The sequence below is a fragment of the Borostomias antarcticus genome (genome assembly GCF_949987555.1).
Source record: "Borostomias antarcticus genome assembly, chromosome: 10".
Taxonomy (NCBI): Eukaryota; Metazoa; Chordata; class Actinopteri; order Stomiiformes; family Stomiidae; genus Borostomias; species Borostomias antarcticus.
Window position 1 is genome coordinate 8,380,537 of NC_140243.1, and position 18,129 is coordinate 8,398,665.

At 45.4% G+C, this 18,129-nt stretch overlaps 2 protein-coding genes across 2 annotated transcripts; one reads left to right on the plus strand and one right to left on the minus strand.

The window, feature by feature from the left end:
• Window positions 1–441: 441 nt before the first annotated feature.
• Window positions 442–4,446, plus strand: cnga3a (cyclic nucleotide gated channel subunit alpha 3a; the record flags this gene model as incomplete). Its single annotated transcript, XM_084444806.1, has 6 exons — window positions 442–539; window positions 734–853; window positions 1,032–1,205; window positions 2,655–2,756; window positions 2,838–2,944; window positions 3,056–4,446. The coding sequence occupies 6 exons, from the start codon at window positions 442–444 to the stop codon at window positions 4,444–4,446; spliced, it is 1,992 nt and encodes a 663-aa protein (XP_084300932.1).
• Window positions 4,447–6,776: 2,330 nt separating this feature from the next.
• ube3a (ubiquitin protein ligase E3A) lies at window positions 6,777–15,286 on the minus strand. Its single transcript, XM_084444950.1, has 11 exons — window positions 15,103–15,286; window positions 14,455–14,496; window positions 13,988–14,298; window positions 12,624–13,846; window positions 12,373–12,517; window positions 12,023–12,228; window positions 10,911–11,075; window positions 9,244–9,399; window positions 9,077–9,150; window positions 8,815–8,958; window positions 6,777–8,004 (listed from the first exon to the last, which is right to left on the minus strand). Coding segments are annotated over exons 2-11 (2,547 nt in total). The 5' UTR covers window positions 14,457–14,496; window positions 15,103–15,286; the 3' UTR covers window positions 6,777–7,883.
• Between the last annotated feature and the right edge of the window lie 2,843 nt (window positions 15,287–18,129).

Below are 18,129 nucleotides of genomic sequence, written 5' to 3' on the forward strand. Positions count from 1 at the left end.
CCTGGACCAGAGTAGGATTTGGGAAATAGAACATCCTCACAGAATATGACAGGACATCTGAACATTTTCCTAGACATACTGTCTGTTGCCCTCAGTCAAATCTTCACGATAATATAGTATAGTATTGTACAGTATACAGTAGTATTATTTATAGTAATAGTAGTTGTTCTCTATACTGTCACTCATTGTGCCCTCTGCATTTTCAAAACAAAAACATAACATAACAAAGAACACTGAAAGATGGGTGGTTAGAAGTGGATGGCTGCTCTGTTCGTGGCTCGACAAATACTTGACTCCTTCCAGCAGTGAGGTTTGACTGTGGTTTTACCTGCAGTGAGGTTTGACTGTGGTGTTACCTGCAGTGAGGTTTGACTGTGGTGTTACCTTCAGTGTTGTTTCAGAGGCCGGATGCCACTGGTCATCAGAGCCTGACGAGTGAGCATGGCAAAAATCTGTACGGAGCAGTCTTATCCCATCCAACGACTGCCCATCCGCACACCTAACGATGAGCTGGACGACATTGAAAACGCCGTCAGCAGGTCTGCTACCAACACGGATGCGCTCCAAGGGTCAACCCGGAATGTGTACAGTGATCTCACGATGTCGTGCTCAATTTGAATCTTTGATGTGTATGAAATCAGAATCAGAATCAGGAATCGGAAATGAAGGCATTCAGAAGTAACATGTGGTTCTGTTGTCGTTTGTTTATCCTCTCCCACTCTTTCTCCTCCAGGGGCCACTCTCTTTGTGAGGACAGCTCCTCAGAGATGCAGGGGGTCGTGTCAGTTGCTACAAGCAGACTTCCTGAAGAGTCTCGCAGAAGCTCATTTGCACGTACCGGAGGCATGGCCAGGTATCCAACAGAACGCCATTTTACCGCCATGTTGTTGATCTTCATGCAGCTTGTTACTCGCTTGATGAGAGTGTCCATCAAACTCACACCAACCAAAGGATACAGTGCATATTACCATAAGACTAACGCCAGACACGTTTGTTACCGTGAATTTCTTTACTTCCTGCTGATCTCCTAGGCTCTCTCACTTCCTGTTCATGCTGCGGAACTGGGCGTCCCATAGAATGCACCGCGAGGTCGAGAGGCCTGATTCGTTCCTGGAGCGATTCAGGGGTCCCGAGCTCAAAGAGGTCTCCAGCCGAGAGAGCAACACCCAGTCACTGGGTCACCCTGACCGCCCTCGAAAGCGGAAGTAAGTCTCCGCAAAGTTGCGAGGGTCAGTGTAAAATGGTGGGTTGATTGGACCTTCACAACGTTAAGCTACAACTGGACTTGGAATGGACTTCATCATGTTATTAACTGCTCTCCAGATGACTTAAAAGGGTCATAACACAACAGACATTAGAGGACAATGGAATTTGCATTCAGAGTCAAAATGGCTGTCAGGTTCATATATATCACTTAATTCTGTGGTATGGTAAGTACTAACTTAACTAAACATTCCCACTCTTTCTCCAAGCGCTGTCAGTCACTGGCCCCTGGTTACTTACAATATAAACAACTGCAACAATACAGATAAGTATGTGTGCCCATCCTGGGTCAACTACTACGATACAGTAGTGGCACTGATAAGTCATACTAGAACTCATATACCGTAGACACTAGAAAAGGAGCTAGAATTCATAAACTCTAGACGCTGTAGACACTAGCACTGTAGAATGTCTTATTGTCAAGGAGACATGAAATCTGTTGATACCAATGGCAGAAAGCAAAAGCACTGGCTATAAACTGTAATATAACAGCTAATATACAAACCAGTGTGAGATTGTAGATTGTAGCATTAGAACACCTATCAAATGATATGGGTAAGTTGTCTTTTGATAGGTTCCCCATACAAATCCTTACTTGTAGATAACTTTGACCCTGTCTCATTTAAGACTACATTGCTGGTTATACTGTATTGCCACCTATGTGTAAAACAAGAAAACATAAAATCTCCAAAAACATCTTTGCGCCTATGAAACCATTGCGCAAAATGTTCAATATATCGCAATGGGCATGCACTCAAGTTGAGTTGTGTCGCCATCTACTGGGCACATGTATAACCTGCACCCTCATATTTAAAACTGTCTGATCCGATTAGAACTTGATTAGAACAACCAGCCTCCACCATGTTCTGGTTAGTTCCTGCACCCCTCTAGCTTGTCCAGTACTGTGTTTTTTTTAGTTCTGCCTCCACCAATAGCCCCTTGTACTGTAGGCCACCTCAGTCCTCAACAACATGAAAAACAAACATGTTGTCCATAGCAAAAAAGAAGACAAGAAAGAGGAAATAAAGAAAGATGATGGGAAAAAAGATGGGGACAAGAAAGAAGACAAGAAAGATGAGAAAAAGGATGAAAAGAAGGATGAGAAGAAAGATGAGAAGAAAGATGAGAAGAAAGATGTAAAGAAGGATGATAAGAAGGATGATAAGAAAGATGATAAAAAGAAAGAGGAGCCCCTGTGAGTATGTCAATGGACAGAAAACACACCTGACATAATAAACAGCCATAATATTATCGAGGTCATCATGTGATTTCATAACACAGAGAAACAGACATGGGTCACTTAAACTCTTTTGTTAAACAGTGAACAGTAATGATTCATAGAGAGTAATGATTCATACTGTATAGCAAATTAACCCAAAGTTTTTTTTTAGGAAAGAAATCTGGATCATGGACCCCTCTGCAGACATGTACTACAGATGGCTGACCGTCATTGCAGCACCAGTATTCTATAACCTTATGATACTTGTAACAAGGTATGATCTCTTCAGATTTGTTTGGTGCTCTATCTACCAGGTTTGAATATAGTGATTACAATTTGAATGTGTTTTCTCTAGGTCTTGTTTCAATGATCTCCAAAACACGTACACAAAACTGTGGATGTTCCTGGACCTCACCTCAGATATTATCTACTTGACAGACACGTTTGTCAGGTCAAGAACAGGTACAGTTCCGTGCTGTCAGTTTATTCATCATCTGTACTGTCTGAAGGAAAATTTGAATTCATGTTATTCAATATCATGTTTGGACATGCCTAATTTTCTTGACTTTCAAGGTTTCCTGGAACAAGGCCTGATTGTGAAAGATGGCAAGAAACTGAGAGAGAGATACAGAAATACCCCTCAATTCAAATATGACATGATGGCAATGATACCTACAGATATAGTGATGTTAAAGGTGGGCTACAACCATCCCGAGCTCAGGTTCAACCGTCTTTTCAAAATGGCCCGACTGTCTGAGTTCTTTGACCGCACAGAGACCAGGACCAACTTCCCTAACATCTTCCGTATCAGTAATCTCGTGCTCTACATCCTGATCATCATTCACTGGAACGCTTGCATCTTCTTTGCGATCTCCAAGACCATTGGTTTCGGCTCTGACACCTGGGTCTATCCGAACATCAGTCACCCCGAGTACGGTCGGCTGGCCAGGAAGTACATCTACTGTCTCTACTGGTCCACCTTGACTCTCACCACCATCGGGGAGACCCCCCCTCCGGTCAGGGACATCGAGTACCTGTTTGTGGTCGCCGACTTCCTCATTGGTGTGCTGATTTTCGCCACAATCGTCGGTAACGTCGGCGCCATGATCTCCAACATGAACAAGTCTCGTGCCGACTTCCAGGCCAAGATCGACTCCATCAAGCAGTACATGCACTTCCGAAAGGTCTCCAAGGAGCTGGAGGCCAGGGTCATCAAGTGGTTTGACTACCTGTGGACCGAGAAGAAGACCTGCGACGAAAAGGAGACACTGAAGAACCTGCCGGACAAGCTGAGGGCCGAGATCGCCATCAACGTTCATCTGGACACGCTGAAGAAAGTGCGCATCTTCCAGGACTGCGAAGCCGGCCTGCTGATCGAGCTGGTGCTGAAGCTGCAGCCTCAGGTCTTCAGCCCAGGAGACTACATCTGCAAGAAGGGGGACATCGGCAGAGAGATGTACATCATCAAAGAGGGGAAGCTAGCCGTGGTGGCGGACGACGGCGTCACCCAGTTCGTGGTGCTCAGCGACGGGGCCTACTTCGGCGAGATCAGCATCCTGGGCATCAAGGGGAGCAAGGCTGGCAACAGAAGAACAGCCAACATCAGAAGCGTGGGCTACTCAGATCTCTTCGCCCTGTCTAAAGACGATCTGGTGGAGGCCCTAACTGAGTACCCCGATGCCAAGAAGGCCCTGGAGGAGAAGGGAAAGGCCATCCTCATGAAGGACAACCTGATCGACGAGGCGGTGGCAAACTCCGGGGCGGACCCCAAGGATCTGGAGGAGAAGATTGTCCGTTTGGAGAGCAACCTGGACATCATCCAGTCCAAGTTCGGCAAGTTCATGGCCGAGTTCAACTCCAGCCAGAGTAGGATCAAGCAGAGGATGACCAACATGGAGGCGCAGGTCAGGTCTGTACGACCGGAGGACCTGTCAGAAGTGGTTGCGGACAAAAAGACCCAGTAATTTCACACCGCAGTTTGTGCAGTTCACCTAGAGACTTGATAGTAAAAAAAAAATTGGGGGGTTTTGTAAAATACCTACATTGGTAGTTTGATATTTTTCAACTGTTGCCGCATTTATATCCATTTATACATTGTACATGATCATACTTGCATAATGCATTGTTCTTTGTGTCAAAATGTCTCAAAATATTCCTACACAGTGTATGCAGTGCATATACATTTTGCATGTATGCAGTGATTGAGAGGTTACAAGCACCATCTTTAGAATTGCTGGAAACCTATGTTCAGAGACACTTATTTGATCAGTAGAAAGATTATATGTGAAGGGCAATTTCATTGGATAACCTCAGTGGTTTATATTATTTTATTTTCATGTCTCATGAGTCTAGTGTTGAATGTGGTGTTTCACAGAGAATAGTATAATTTCATAATTTACTCTCTGTCAATGCACTAAGCGTGGCATGTTTGAACCAATGCTCATGGTGACACAATGTGCTGGTAAGTGACCGTTTCAACTAGGGCAGCAGGCTGACAATGAGATAAACTCAATTAACTATGTTGGGACAAAACCGAGGACTAACAGCGTACTGCATGTATCACAAACAAACGTACAGAGTCATCAAAGCATGCTGCTTGACGTGTTAAAGATCAAGTGTTTGAACAATGTCAGAAATGTGCAGTTGTATGGTACAGCTGGCCATCTAATCAAAATATTAAATACACAAAAAACAGCACTGTTCTTGTGTCAGTTCATTTACTTCAACTGAAATGTTAATGTAGCCTAAGCACATAATACAGTTGTAGTGATATCTTCCTGTGTGTGTGTGCGTGTGTGTGTGTGTGTAGGTTGTTAGGGACAAAACAATTAAATGGTGAAAGGAGCCAATTAAATCGTGTTGCCACATACCAGCTAGCTTCTTCCTTGACAACAGAGAGTACAGTCCATGTCTTGACTTTCAAGGGTGTCAACAACACAGCTTACCACGGGGAAGGCTGCATTTCTAGATTTCATGACTTCATAACCGACTTGCCTAGAGGAGAGAGCAGAGGACAGCTATGCCGGTCGGGTTTAGAGTGGGAGAGTTGTCCCAGAGGGTCACCTTGTACAACTGGAGGGAGGCCAACCTGCTGCAGGAGCAGCTGAGCTCCCTGGAGAAGATGAGGAGGCAGACGGAGGCTTCATTCTGCATGGCGCAGAGAGCCCTCTGCCTCCGCTTCCTCACCAGGCTCCAGCGGACGGAGGTGGACCACGGCAGCAGGCTCTCAGGGGGCCGACAGCTGCTCCGCAGTCGGGAGACCTTCGTCCCGTCTGCCACGGACACGGCAGACCCACACGGGCGGAGCGGACTTCGGCGGGAGGAGAGAGTCTGTGCCTCTGCGCTGTCCAAGGTCAGCCTTACGCCCGCGGCTTTTGACCCAGTCAGTCATCACCGGTCACGCGTGAGGGCTGTGAGCCGGCAGGAGAGGACCCGCTCAAGGTTCGAGTTCCAAACGCGGTCGGTTAAATCCGGGGCACCTCTCCTCCCAGATAACCTTTTCAAACCGGGGTCGGGGATGTCAGCGGCAGCTTCGAGAAGTGTCACCGAGTCCCTCCTAAAGTCCCCGATGTTAAGCCGCAGGCCACAGCAGTGTAGGGCCGGTGACCCTCTAAGCCATGCTGAGAAATGTTCCTCCATATATGGACATTCCCGTCAAGGGACAGATGAGAGCACAAGAAAAGCAAACAGCATTAGTGAGAGGATGAGTGTATTCATAGACAGAGTGAATATACTGAGGCAGCAGCAGCAGGGGGAGTTACTGGAGGACTTCTATGCCCAAAGGCTGGAGCCGGGGACCAGACTCAGAGAAGATACAGCCCTTGAATGCGGGGAGGAGTGGGTCCTGGTGGGGAAGGAGGAAGCTTCCAGGAGCCTCACTCTGAAGAGACCAGATGAATCTTCCTTCTCTGGGGATGTCCTGACAGACCTCCTGGTCATGGAGCAGTACTGCGCCCTGCTCACTAAGGAGAACCTGGTTGAGAGGAACTGGCAGGGGAACAACCCTTATTGAATCACAGGCATATTCTTCTCCTGTAATGTTTATTGTGGTTGGCAACCCAGTTTGGCAAAGTGCATCTTGAGTCCCGACTCCTGGGCATCACTGTTGGTCTTTGTGTTATTAAAATGTTTTATGTGTGTGAATATTAAAGTGACTACAACCCCAAACTGCATGACAGGTTGATTGTGATGCTCTATCCCAGAATGCATGGTGTTGGGTTACAATTAGTGTTCTCATTCATTCTCTCATTGACTCGACAACAGTTACAAAGTCACTTTAATTCATTTTGCAGCATTTGTACACACAGGTGTTTCAGGGTTTGAAATGCACATTCTTTTCTCTCCTGAGATGTCATTTGACCAAATAAAACAGCTACTGTACATCTCCATGTCATGACAAGTGTACACAGTGTCTCTTTGTGCAGGGTGAGGAAGCATAACACAAATGATCATCATCACAATAGATTAAAAACAATATAATACCAAAAAACTGAAAAAACAAAGTTCCTAAGAATGTGAAGCGGTCTCTTCAGTACAGTTTTTAAGTTAATGCACATTCTGAAAGCCTCACAGTGGTATCTGATAAACTGTGCAGGGAGGATAGAGAGGCGACCAACGTATGATGTTAAGTGTACAGTAAGTCAAATCAATCGGGTTATGACATCATAAAACAAGATAGAAAACACTGTCTGGACTAGTGCGGTGCTGTAAAACAATCCTCACACAGAAAAACAAATGGGTTTCAAATAAATCGTACACTAATCAATACATCAGGGAACCTAGTGCTTGCTAGAGTAAAATGCAGGACTCCAGCCAAGACTAGCAGCTTGGTTCGCCATAGTCACAAAACAGACGCAGCACCATGATACATAGAGACCTCTGGGATCAGTGTCTGTGTCCTGGTTAGAACAGCACTCAGCCTTTGACTACAGAAAACAGACGGGGAAGACCTCAGCTCCATCAACAAAACAAAGACAATGTCCCAAAATAGCATATACTGTATATACCAGTCACTAACTTTCTGTGTATCTTAGTAAGTGCACTTTCACAGTTTCACAACAATTAGATGCGATAAAATCTGCTTCGTATTTGCTAAAAAGGTTTTTACACATCAAAAATCTAAACCTCTATTAAAAAGAAGAAGAAAAGCAACAAGTAAGAACTTATCAAACTCTTTGGAAAACCTCTAAGCAGTAGGAGAGGGTTATAGGGCAGGAGGCGTGGTGCGAGGGGGGCACACTGTAGGATAAGTGAGGGGGGCCAGACTGACTGTTGGGAGTGTTCAGGCACAGAGTCACTGCAGGTCTTTCAATTAATTCCACCGTATGCGATGTTGTAAAAACGTCCTCTCCTAAAGACAAACATCTGCAGCTAGGAAGTGTTTTGCGGGGTAACCTGTCTATCACAGCATCCCGAATCCTTTGGCATAGGTGATGGCTTTGAGAAGTCTCTCTTTCAGTTTCTCCTTGGTGGTGTATTCTGGGAGCAGCAGAGCATTGAAGCAGGTGTGAGAGGTGGGTAGCCTGGAGGAGAGATAGAAAGTCAAAACAACAACAGCAAGAAGAAGAAGAAGAAGAAGAAGAAGAAGAAGAACAACAACAACAACAACAACAATGCATTCATCGGGTCAAGGCAGGCCTGTAGTGGCAACACCTGTCTGTGTGTCTGCTCACCTGTCTGTGTGTCTGCTCACCTGTCTGTGTCTGCTCACCTGTCTGTGTGTCTGCTCACCTGTCTGTGTGTCTGCTCACCTGTCTGTGTGTCTGCTCACCTCTCTTTGTCTGCTCACCTGTCTGTGTTTGCTCACCTGTCTGTGTCTGCTCACCTGTCTGTGTGTCTTCTCACCCGTCTGTGTGTCTGCTCACCCGTCTGTGTGTCTGCTCACCCGTCTGTGTGTCTGCTCACCCGTCTGTGTGTCTGCTCACCCGTCTGTGTGTCTGCTCACCCGTCTGTGTGTCTGCTCACCCGTCTGTGTGTCTGCTCACCTGTCTGTGTGTCTGCTCACCTCTCTTTGTCCGCTCACCTGTCTGTGTGTCTGCTCACCTGTCTGTGTGTCTGCTCACCTGTCTGTGTGTCTGCTCACCTGTCTGTGTAACTGCTCACCTGTCTGTATAACTGCTCACCTGTCTGTGTAACTGCTCACCTGTCTGTGTAACTGCTCACCTGTCTGTGTGTCTGCTCACCTCTCTTTGTCCACTCACCTGTCTGTGTCCGCTCACCTGTCTGTGTCTGCTCACCTGTCTGTGTCTGCTCACCTGTCTGTGTCTGCTCACCTGTCTGTGTCTGCTCACCTGTCTGTGTCTGCTCATCTGTCTGTGTTAGACTCAGCTTACCTGTCTGTGTCGGGGCCGTTCTTAGCGATGATCATCTTCAGCTTGCCCAGACCTCCTACTGGCGCCCTGTCTGTACCTGTGGTGAACTGCAGAAAAAGTCTCTTCTGCTCCTCCCCAAATGAGTGTACCGTCTCCCAAAAGTCTCTGTAGGCACACAACATAGACATTTTCCCCATGTTTTTGGTAACAACAAAATAAATCAATGTTATATTAAGACATGATGGAAATAAACATTAAAGAGAAATTTGAAAAACATATTTACTTGATGATTTGACAATCTTTGTTGTAGCCGCCATCATACTCTGTTGTTTCTTCAAGTGCCTCGAAGTCAAGATTCTGTGAAGCCAATGGGTGTAGTTAATAAATGCTCACAGAAGTGGAGGCAAAAACACAACAAAAATTGCTTTTCTCTGAGATTATTCTCCTTACCCTGCTTCCGCAGATAAGTAGCTCAACCTCCTCCGGACGAAACAAACACTTGAGCGGCGACTCATTAGTCACCATGTGGAAACCTCTTTTGAAGGCCCGGAACTGCCTCTCCACACTCTTGTTGAGTACATACTCTACATACAGAGCCACAAATTCCTGGTAACGACAAATACATGAAAATTAGCAAGAAAAAACAACAATAAACATGAAACAAAAACACTAGATACATTAGAGCCACAACACTCACTGTAGAAGGGTGTGTGAATGAGCTGGGTAACTCAATGTCTTTGATAATTATTCTTCCCCTCCCCTCATTGCAAAATATTACTCTATAGTATTATTATACACATTTATACAGACTATGTATATATTCCTTGTTCTCTATTATGTATATTCGCTACTGTGTATATTCGTATTCCAACCTAATGATGTACTTTCTCACTGCTGAAACAGCCTGCCTGTCTGCCTGCCTGTCTGCCTGCCTGTCTGTCTGTCTGCCTGTCTGTCTGTCTGTCTGTCTGTCTGTCTGTCTGTCTGTCTGTCTGTCTGTCTGTCTGTCTGTCTGTCTGTCTGTCTGTCTGTCTGTCTGTCTGTCTGTCTCCATTCTAGTTTATCCCAAAGGTGTTCGATGGGGTTGAGGTCAGGGCTCTGTGTGGGCCAGTCAAGTTCTTCCATATCAACCTCACTCAACCATGCCTTTATGGACTTTGCTTTGTGCACTGGGTTACAGTCATGCTGGAACCGAAAAGGGTCTTCCCCAAACTGTTCCCACAAAGTTGGACACATAGAATTGTCCAAAATGTTGGTATCTTGGTAAGCTAAAGTATTAATTCCCTTCACTGGAGCTAAGGGGCCTAGGCCAACCCCAGAAAAACAACCCTAGACCATTATCCCTCCTCCACCAAACTTTACAGTTTATACTGTAGTCAATGCAGTCAGACAGGTAATGTTCCTCTGGCATTCGTCAAACCCAGACACATCCATCAGATTGGCAGATAGAGAAGCGTGATTAGTCACTCCATAGAACACGTTTTCACTGCTCCAGAGTCCAGTGGCGGCGTGCTTTACAACAACCGACACTAGGCATTGCACTTGGTGATATAAGGCTTGCATGCAGCTGCTTGACCATGGAAATCCATGTCATTAAGCTCCCGGCGCACAGTTTTTATGCTGATGTTAAAGCCAGAGGAGGTTTGGAATTCTGCAGTTACTGAGTCAGCAGAGTGCTGGTGATTTTTACGCACTATGCACCTCAGCACTTGGCGACCCCGCTCTTGGTCTGCCACTTTGTGACTGAGTTGCTGTGGTTCCTAAACGCTTCCACTTTGCAATAATAATGTACCACTTACAGTTGATCAGGGAATATCTAGGAGGGAAGAAATTTCAGGTACTGCCTTGTTACAACGGTGGCATCCTATTACAGTACCACACTTCTTTCACAAATGTTTGTAGAGGCAGAGTGCATGGCTAGGTGCTTGATTTTATAGACCTGAGGCAATGGGACTGAATGAAACACCTGAATTCAATGATCTATCTATCTATCTATCTATCTATCTATCTATCTATCTATCTATCTATCTATCTATCTATCTATCTATCTATCTGTGTAATGTAACAAGGGACAGTAAAGTTGTATTGTATAACATATGATGAGTCTATTAATTCACCTTTCTATTGTCGTTCGTAACAGGGATTTTTTCTCCGTCTTCCTTCAGGTCGTATGTGATGGGCTCTCCAAACAGGTCTGTCTGTGATATCTGAAAGGTGAGCATCATATCCTCCTCCACGTTCCCATCGTACTCCAGTAGCTCCTTCAGACTCTTGTAAAGAACCTGACCAGAGACACAACACAGCTGTCAGAAGAATTACTCTGTCCTCTCATCAGCAATCACACAGGCAGCAACACACACTTCAACAAGCACCCCTCACTGTGCCACAGACAGATAATAAATTGTGTGTGTGTGTGTGTGTGAGTGTGTGTGTGTGTGTTAGGGCTGTCAAATAAACTAATAAACAAGTAAACTCGAACTTCGACTACTCATCGACTTTGGGGGTAAAAAAATGCATAATCGATCTTCAAAATGCAGATTCCAATAGTAGGCTACCGCAAAGCAGCGCGTGTCACACAGCCCCCAGACTCATCTTCTAATCATGCCAAAACACATTAGATTAGTATTCATTCTTTTCAACGTGACCAAAAACAGCAAAACCACTGTATCTACAGTATCTATCTAGGTGGCGAGGAAATACCTTACTTCCTTAAAATCCAAGCATGTCTTCTCGGCAGCCGGCAGGCAACATTGTAAACAAGCACTGAATATGATCAAGTGGACTAGCACTATAGGCTATTCTTTGTTTTTTTTTTCAGTTGGCTAGGATATAGGCCTGATAAAAGGACCCTGTTTGCACTAAATATAACCCATGTTGACTGGGTATTGGCATTACTTGAATCCTGTGAACACAGACTGACACAAAAGTTCTGTTGATGCTTGTTCATGACAATAGGCAGCGAGCGCCCTCTTGTGGTTAGAAGTGGTTCCATTGTATACGTAATTTTCTATGCTTAATTATATAATACCAATAATCGAATATATTTGATTTTCAGAAAATATTTAAGAGAGAAAGTCAAATATCGTATATAATTTCTGAGCTCAGTTGACAGCCCTAGTGTGTGTGTGTGCGTGTGGAGGGGTGGGTTCAATATCATTTGACCCTGAAAAGTGCCAATATCAACTGAGTACCATTTGAGAGTAATCAAGATTAAAGAGTGCTACTGTACTGGATGAGAATCTGCCAGGTCCAGACGAGTCCCTTTCTTGCCCATCAGTTTCCTGTAGATGACCATTGGGAAGTGGACATCTAGGATACAGTTATTGTATATTGCCAGTCCAAGAACAATGCCTATCAGTGTGTACTGGGCTTCATTCTCCAACGAGGACGGATTAAACCAAAAGGTCTTGGTGTCATCATCATATGTGAACATTCCTATGGTGGAGACATAACAGAAAACATGGAAAGAGTTTAGAATATTGATGTACGAAACCAACAGAATAAGAACAGAAGGACAATAAGATAAATAAGATAAATCGGAGAAAGTCTCAGATTTTCACGTTTCAGTTTTTCTCTCACCAATATCTGGGTTGAATATTTCCTCCAAAACCAACTGAAAGAACTCCTTGGAGACTCCTCCCTCATCAACTCCTTGCTCTCCCTCAAACTCCACAAACAGCTGCTTCTTCAAGTCCGACGGGTTCTCCGTGGAGATCATCTCCAGCTGAAACACACAGACCTGCATGTTCAGAAAGACGGTACAAACTCTCTCAGTAGCAGACCCCACAATCCCAATCATTTTAGTACCGCTGCGGCTTCACTTCGCTTACTCTGACGAGGGCGTCGTCGATGATGTGGTCTCGTCTCACTTTGAGCCGGAGGTAGGGGTTGTGCTGCTGGCCCTGGACCATGCTGTACAGGGCGGTGATCCGGCGCTCACTATACATGCGGATCCGGTTGTCATAGTACAGCCCCTGGTTCTTGGTGACGGCGTTGAGGATGAAGGGGCAGCTCTGGAAGGAGAACTTGCTCTCGGAGTCCACCTTGAAGAAGGTGAAGTCCTTGTCCATCTCCAGCACCTCGTTCAGCGGCTCGTTGACAAAGTCCTCGAAGGGAATGAGCGGCCGCCTGCAGTCCAGGGTCCGGACCCCCAGCTCCTTCTCAAGCAGGTCCACCCGGGGGCCCTTCCTGTGGGTGCGCTCCTCCCCCAGCAGCTCCTGCAGGGTCAGCTCGCTGGACTCCAGCTCCTCGTCCTCCTCCTCGTTGTGCCCGGTGTCCAGGTCGCCCCCGAGGACGTTGGCGTAGAACACCAGCTTCAGACACTTGGTGGCGGCCACCACCGTCTCGTCGTCGTTGACCAGGTTGTCACCGTCGTACTCGTTGCTGATGACCGTGAAGGTGATGAGCTGCTGGAAGGTCTCCATCATCCGGCGGACTTGAGCGCTGGTGAACTGGGACCACAGACGGGTCAGTTTGGCGAGCGCTGGCAGAGGCAGTTTGCTCATGGCCTTGCAGAAGACCGGCATCGCCATCTCCAGGTACTCGGGGCTGTGGAGGTTGCGGTTCTCCATCACTATGATGAAGATGTTTAAATAATTGGGGTCCGTCTCGTACATGTCAAGGTAGGTCAGGTCCAGCTCCAGGTTAGGCGTCAGGTACACCAACGCGTTCAGAAAGGCCGACTCGGTCTTCTCGTTGGACAGCAGTCTGTCATACACTCTCCTCACGGCGTCTATGTCCACAGATACGTCGTCGGGGTGGGGCCTCCGGGCGCCGCTCTCCTCCTGGGACGGCCCTGCCGAGGCGGAGGCCCCCGGCTCCTCTTCGTCCCCGGACGTGGTTCCCTCTCTCTCATCCCCGTCCTTGTCCTCGTCCGAGGTGCGGGCCTTGAGCTGCTCCTTACTGTGGCTCCTGGCCTTTCGGAAGCTTTTCACCAGGGCGCCTGCGTTGGAGAAGACCCTGCCGATGACCCGGATCATGGGGGAGTAATCTCCCTTCTCCTCGCAAACTCTCAGGATGTCATTCACATTGTCCTCAGTCAAGTAATGCACATCTGAGGTAAAAAAAACAAACACATGCCAGTAAAGTGAATGAATGGATTGTAGCAGCCTCCATGAGCATCGTAAAGGTCATACATGGAAAAAGGGCTGCTTGGCTACGTAGCACATTTATTTAGAATCATTTACAGATTTACCTCTGTACTCTTCCCTAGCGGGTAACAGATCCTTACTGTCCATCTCGTCTCTGCTCGTTAAGGCAGGGTGGATCCCGTTGGCGCCGTTGTCTGGGCGAGCGGCGTCCAATCCTCTCTTGGATGGGTGAGGATCACAGAGCTTGGCGTTAGCTTTATAGAGCTCCAATGCCTGGACAGCCGCTGAGTTGTTATCCACGGCTTGGAAACCCACGCACGAGGCACAGAACTCATTCGTGCAGTCTTCATTTCCACAGCCCTCAGTTAACTGCCGAAAGTAGCGCTCAATAAGATGCTTTGCAGTCGCTCTCTTCCTGAACAAAACATTCAAATAGGAAGTCGAAATATTTAGTATGGCCTGTAAGAAACTGAAATAATGGCATGGTGCAGTGTCCTGGGAAGAGGCACTGAGGCACAGTGTGAGGAGATTAGTAGTAGTAGCCTAGTAGCATGCCAGAGAAGACACTTACATTCGGCTTGATTCAGAGTCTCCAGTAATACTCTATGGTCCTCTGTAATCACAAAGAAGCAAGTCAAGATGTATCATTTCATCATAATAGTCCTAGCTATGACCACTTTATGAATAGGATGAAGAAAGCAATTGGAATGTAAAGTTAAAATGGCCAATTAGATACTAGGTGCTTCTGTGCGTTATCTGTCCTACTAGGTTCTCTGAGACTACAGTATGAGGTGATGGCCTTTCAATACAGCCTAGGGATAGTGTAGCAGCCAATAATTCTCGACTTGCTGTTAGCACTGCACTGACTACACTGTCATTCTGGTTGTTAAATTCAGCTTTGCCTGGCAACATTCTGCCGTCTTGCCTAATGCTGCTGCCACTATGATGCAACCATGTTGACAGGGACTTGTTTACATCGCACGTGCATGATTTGTCAACCAGGGGGCAAGGGCACAGTATCGGGGGCTTCCAGCTATCTAGCGATATCCCGGCAGGCTAGATCTTAACGTTAACAACAAAGCACAAAAATGACAAATATTTACATGGGAGGCATCGTTTTAATTTAACATTCTTCTGTTCACACGTAGATAGATCATACTACTCGTTACACCATGCGCATTATTTTCTACCGAGCTGTCAAATTAGGAGCTTCGCTCACCAAGCACTGTGCTTTTTCTGTAGCGGTGCGCAATTCCTCCCCTTGACAGTCCTCCGCCGTCCCTGATTCAGTGTCCTTTCGATCCGGGTTGCTATTTCACTTTATTTCAATCTGACATAAAAGATATTTAATTTATATATTATAGTAATATCGTTTTGGGGCCTGAACTGTCAAGTCACGAATTATCCCCTACCATTTTGAGTAAACACGAAGATATCCCAGCATGCAGCGCACGACGGTTGTCAAAAAAGGAACGTCCAATCAGAAATCATGTCACGATGACACGCAGTGGAGGTCAGGACCAAGGATTTATCCTTTGATTTGATTAAAACCTGACCATACATTAGTGACAGGAATTTCCTATAGTAGCCTGATTATATACATTTAGCTACAATAATGTAAATATGCAATAATCCAGATGTTTTGATAATATTTATGAGATTTTCTATTCCTATGAATTCGTAAAATTAATTTCAGAATAGGCTAATTGATCATGATCTCAATCTGTAGTACTTCATATATTCAGCAGATGGCAGTGGCTACTAATGAGTAATGACCAATGCTGCTTCAAATTCAATCGGATGAATACAGCCTATATCATAAAGGGCCCAGTGGAATATCTTTTTCATTGGGCACAAAATTCCTGGCAAAGCCCCTGACTACGTGTGATCTTGGTGGCATCGTTGAAAGAATTCATCAGGCTGTGGTCAGAGGATGGGAAGAGACACAAAAGCCTCCCTCAGGAAATCTCTTCTGACAACCCACCATTCCTTTTTCTCTCCTTCATAAATAAATTAATGTTGAAAAATGTTACTGTTGACCATTAGTCAGTGAGAATAGAGAGGCCAGACCTTTTCAGTTGGACGTTCTGAACAGCTGAGTCATGTCAAAAGTGCTGAGTAAAATCTGTGTAAAATGAAACGTGAGATGTTTAGGATCGTTTCAGATTTTTTTGAGCAAACAGTTAGACACTTTGCACTCTGCACATTTTGGGTATCCAGTCCCTTTATCAGTTAAGCAGAATTCACTTAAGCCAGCCAATCTTATCTTTGGAGACAGAAGCAGAGGGGACATTTTGTCAGGACGAGCCCTTTAAAAGTGGCTGAGCTGTTGAAGCATGCATCCAGTAGACAGCTCATTCCTCATGCCTTTCCTCTCCATCAATTTTAGGATCTAGTTAAATGGCACTGACGAACAACCTTTCATCAATCAACCACCCCCCCCCAGCCTCAACGTCCCCACATCCAATTAATTTACATCCTGAGAGTGTGACATCAACACTGTATATCACAACCTAATGGCTGAAGATTGTGCAAAAAAAGCTTTACAGGTGCAATATTAGGTACTGTAGAATATAAGAGCCTCTCACTTTAGTGTGATAATAAGGCTTAAGCAGAATGGCCGAGTGATTTATTATAAGGCCTAGTGTAAGGAATGCTAACAGTCCCTTCAAGAACAATGTCCCTATTGGCGCAACTGTCAGCGTGTCCACCTCACTGGGCAAGCCCTTAACATGGGTTATCCTAGAACCACAGGGACAATTCCACCTTTACTTTGACTGGGATAACCGCTTCAATAGGTGTCTTTGACAGAAGACGCCTACTCACACTTGTTGCATAAATTAATAGGTTTCACTTTGTGTGTCTGCTAAGACAGGCATAGCTGTAGGGAATGCTCACACCTTAAGCCGCTCTGAGAGCTTTATGGAACAGGATTATCAGCTGAGTATTTTTAAGAGGCTTATGATGGTTTTATCATATTTGAACACTTACAGACATTTCCCTTGCTTCTCTCCAGTGAGAGGCAGTGCAATCAGAATCATAACCCTGCCATAAATCAACACTGACATGTTGCTGCTGGTGCTCCAAACCTTGGCATCTCTCTCTGAAACGGGGCCTTGTAAATTATGCATTATTTAATGTGCATTGCTCTCCCATTGAGGGTGCTGGGAAATGTTAATAATTCTGTATGCGTGCCAGCTAGTGTAAGATGGAGATTTACATCTACGGTGGCATTTGTTTCAGCCGCCATCAGTCCCTTGTGTCACAGACACAGGGAAGGTTCAGTCATTTAATCATTATGCCAGTGAGATGGGAGAGGTCATAGGGAGTTAAAACACAGTTTTGATGCATGCCACATTTCACATTGAAATTACAACAATATAAGAATTCCTGTGTAATTGAGCACACAATTGGATTAGAAGTGATTTGGGGTGGGGCCATTCTGCAGACAGTAAGTCAAAAACTCATTTTCTAGATAGGGCTCTAATAGCCTGTTAATTATGACATTATAAGAGAGGGGTGAACATATCACCTGGGAGACGCACATTTAGTCTGAGCAGAATAAAAAGACGACAAATGAACACAACGTAAAACCTTGTCCCCTTTGTTTGAGCGTGGCACTGTACTGTAAATCATCCAACTACAGTACATGTAGTTATCCATACTAACACTGGGAGTCTCTGCAATCACAGGGAAGAGCTGTTCCAAGCTCACTGGCAAGTCACCCGCATCATCAGTTTCTCCCTAAAGATTGATGTTAGAAATAATATTTTTGCTTTGCAAAGCATATTTAGGAAAAAATAATCTTATAGTTATTAGGTCCATTTTTAATTGCTTTGAAATTGCTAAATCACATTTCACTGCTCACTATTATGTCATAACACAATGTCCCTTTCTTAATTTGAGGGTCTTCATTAATTTGCGAGAGAGAGAGAGAGAGAGAGAGAGAGAGAGAGTGTGTGTGTGTGTGTGTGTGATCTTTGGAGGAGAGACTAAACAAATGTCAGAAATCCCCCAGCATGCTGTTTGGTTTGCAGCGTAAACATTAACAGATGTTGTCATGTCATGACACTCTGACTTTGACTGACCATCTGACGTGTGTCAGAATAAGTGGTCTCTCTGGCCACAGCATGGGGCCCCGACAGTTCACATCAGGACACCTGAGCAGATGTGCTGGTTGATGGGAAAAGCTCCTCAAATTGAGAAAATGAATCAAATAGGATTTTACATCTAATGCTCTATGATT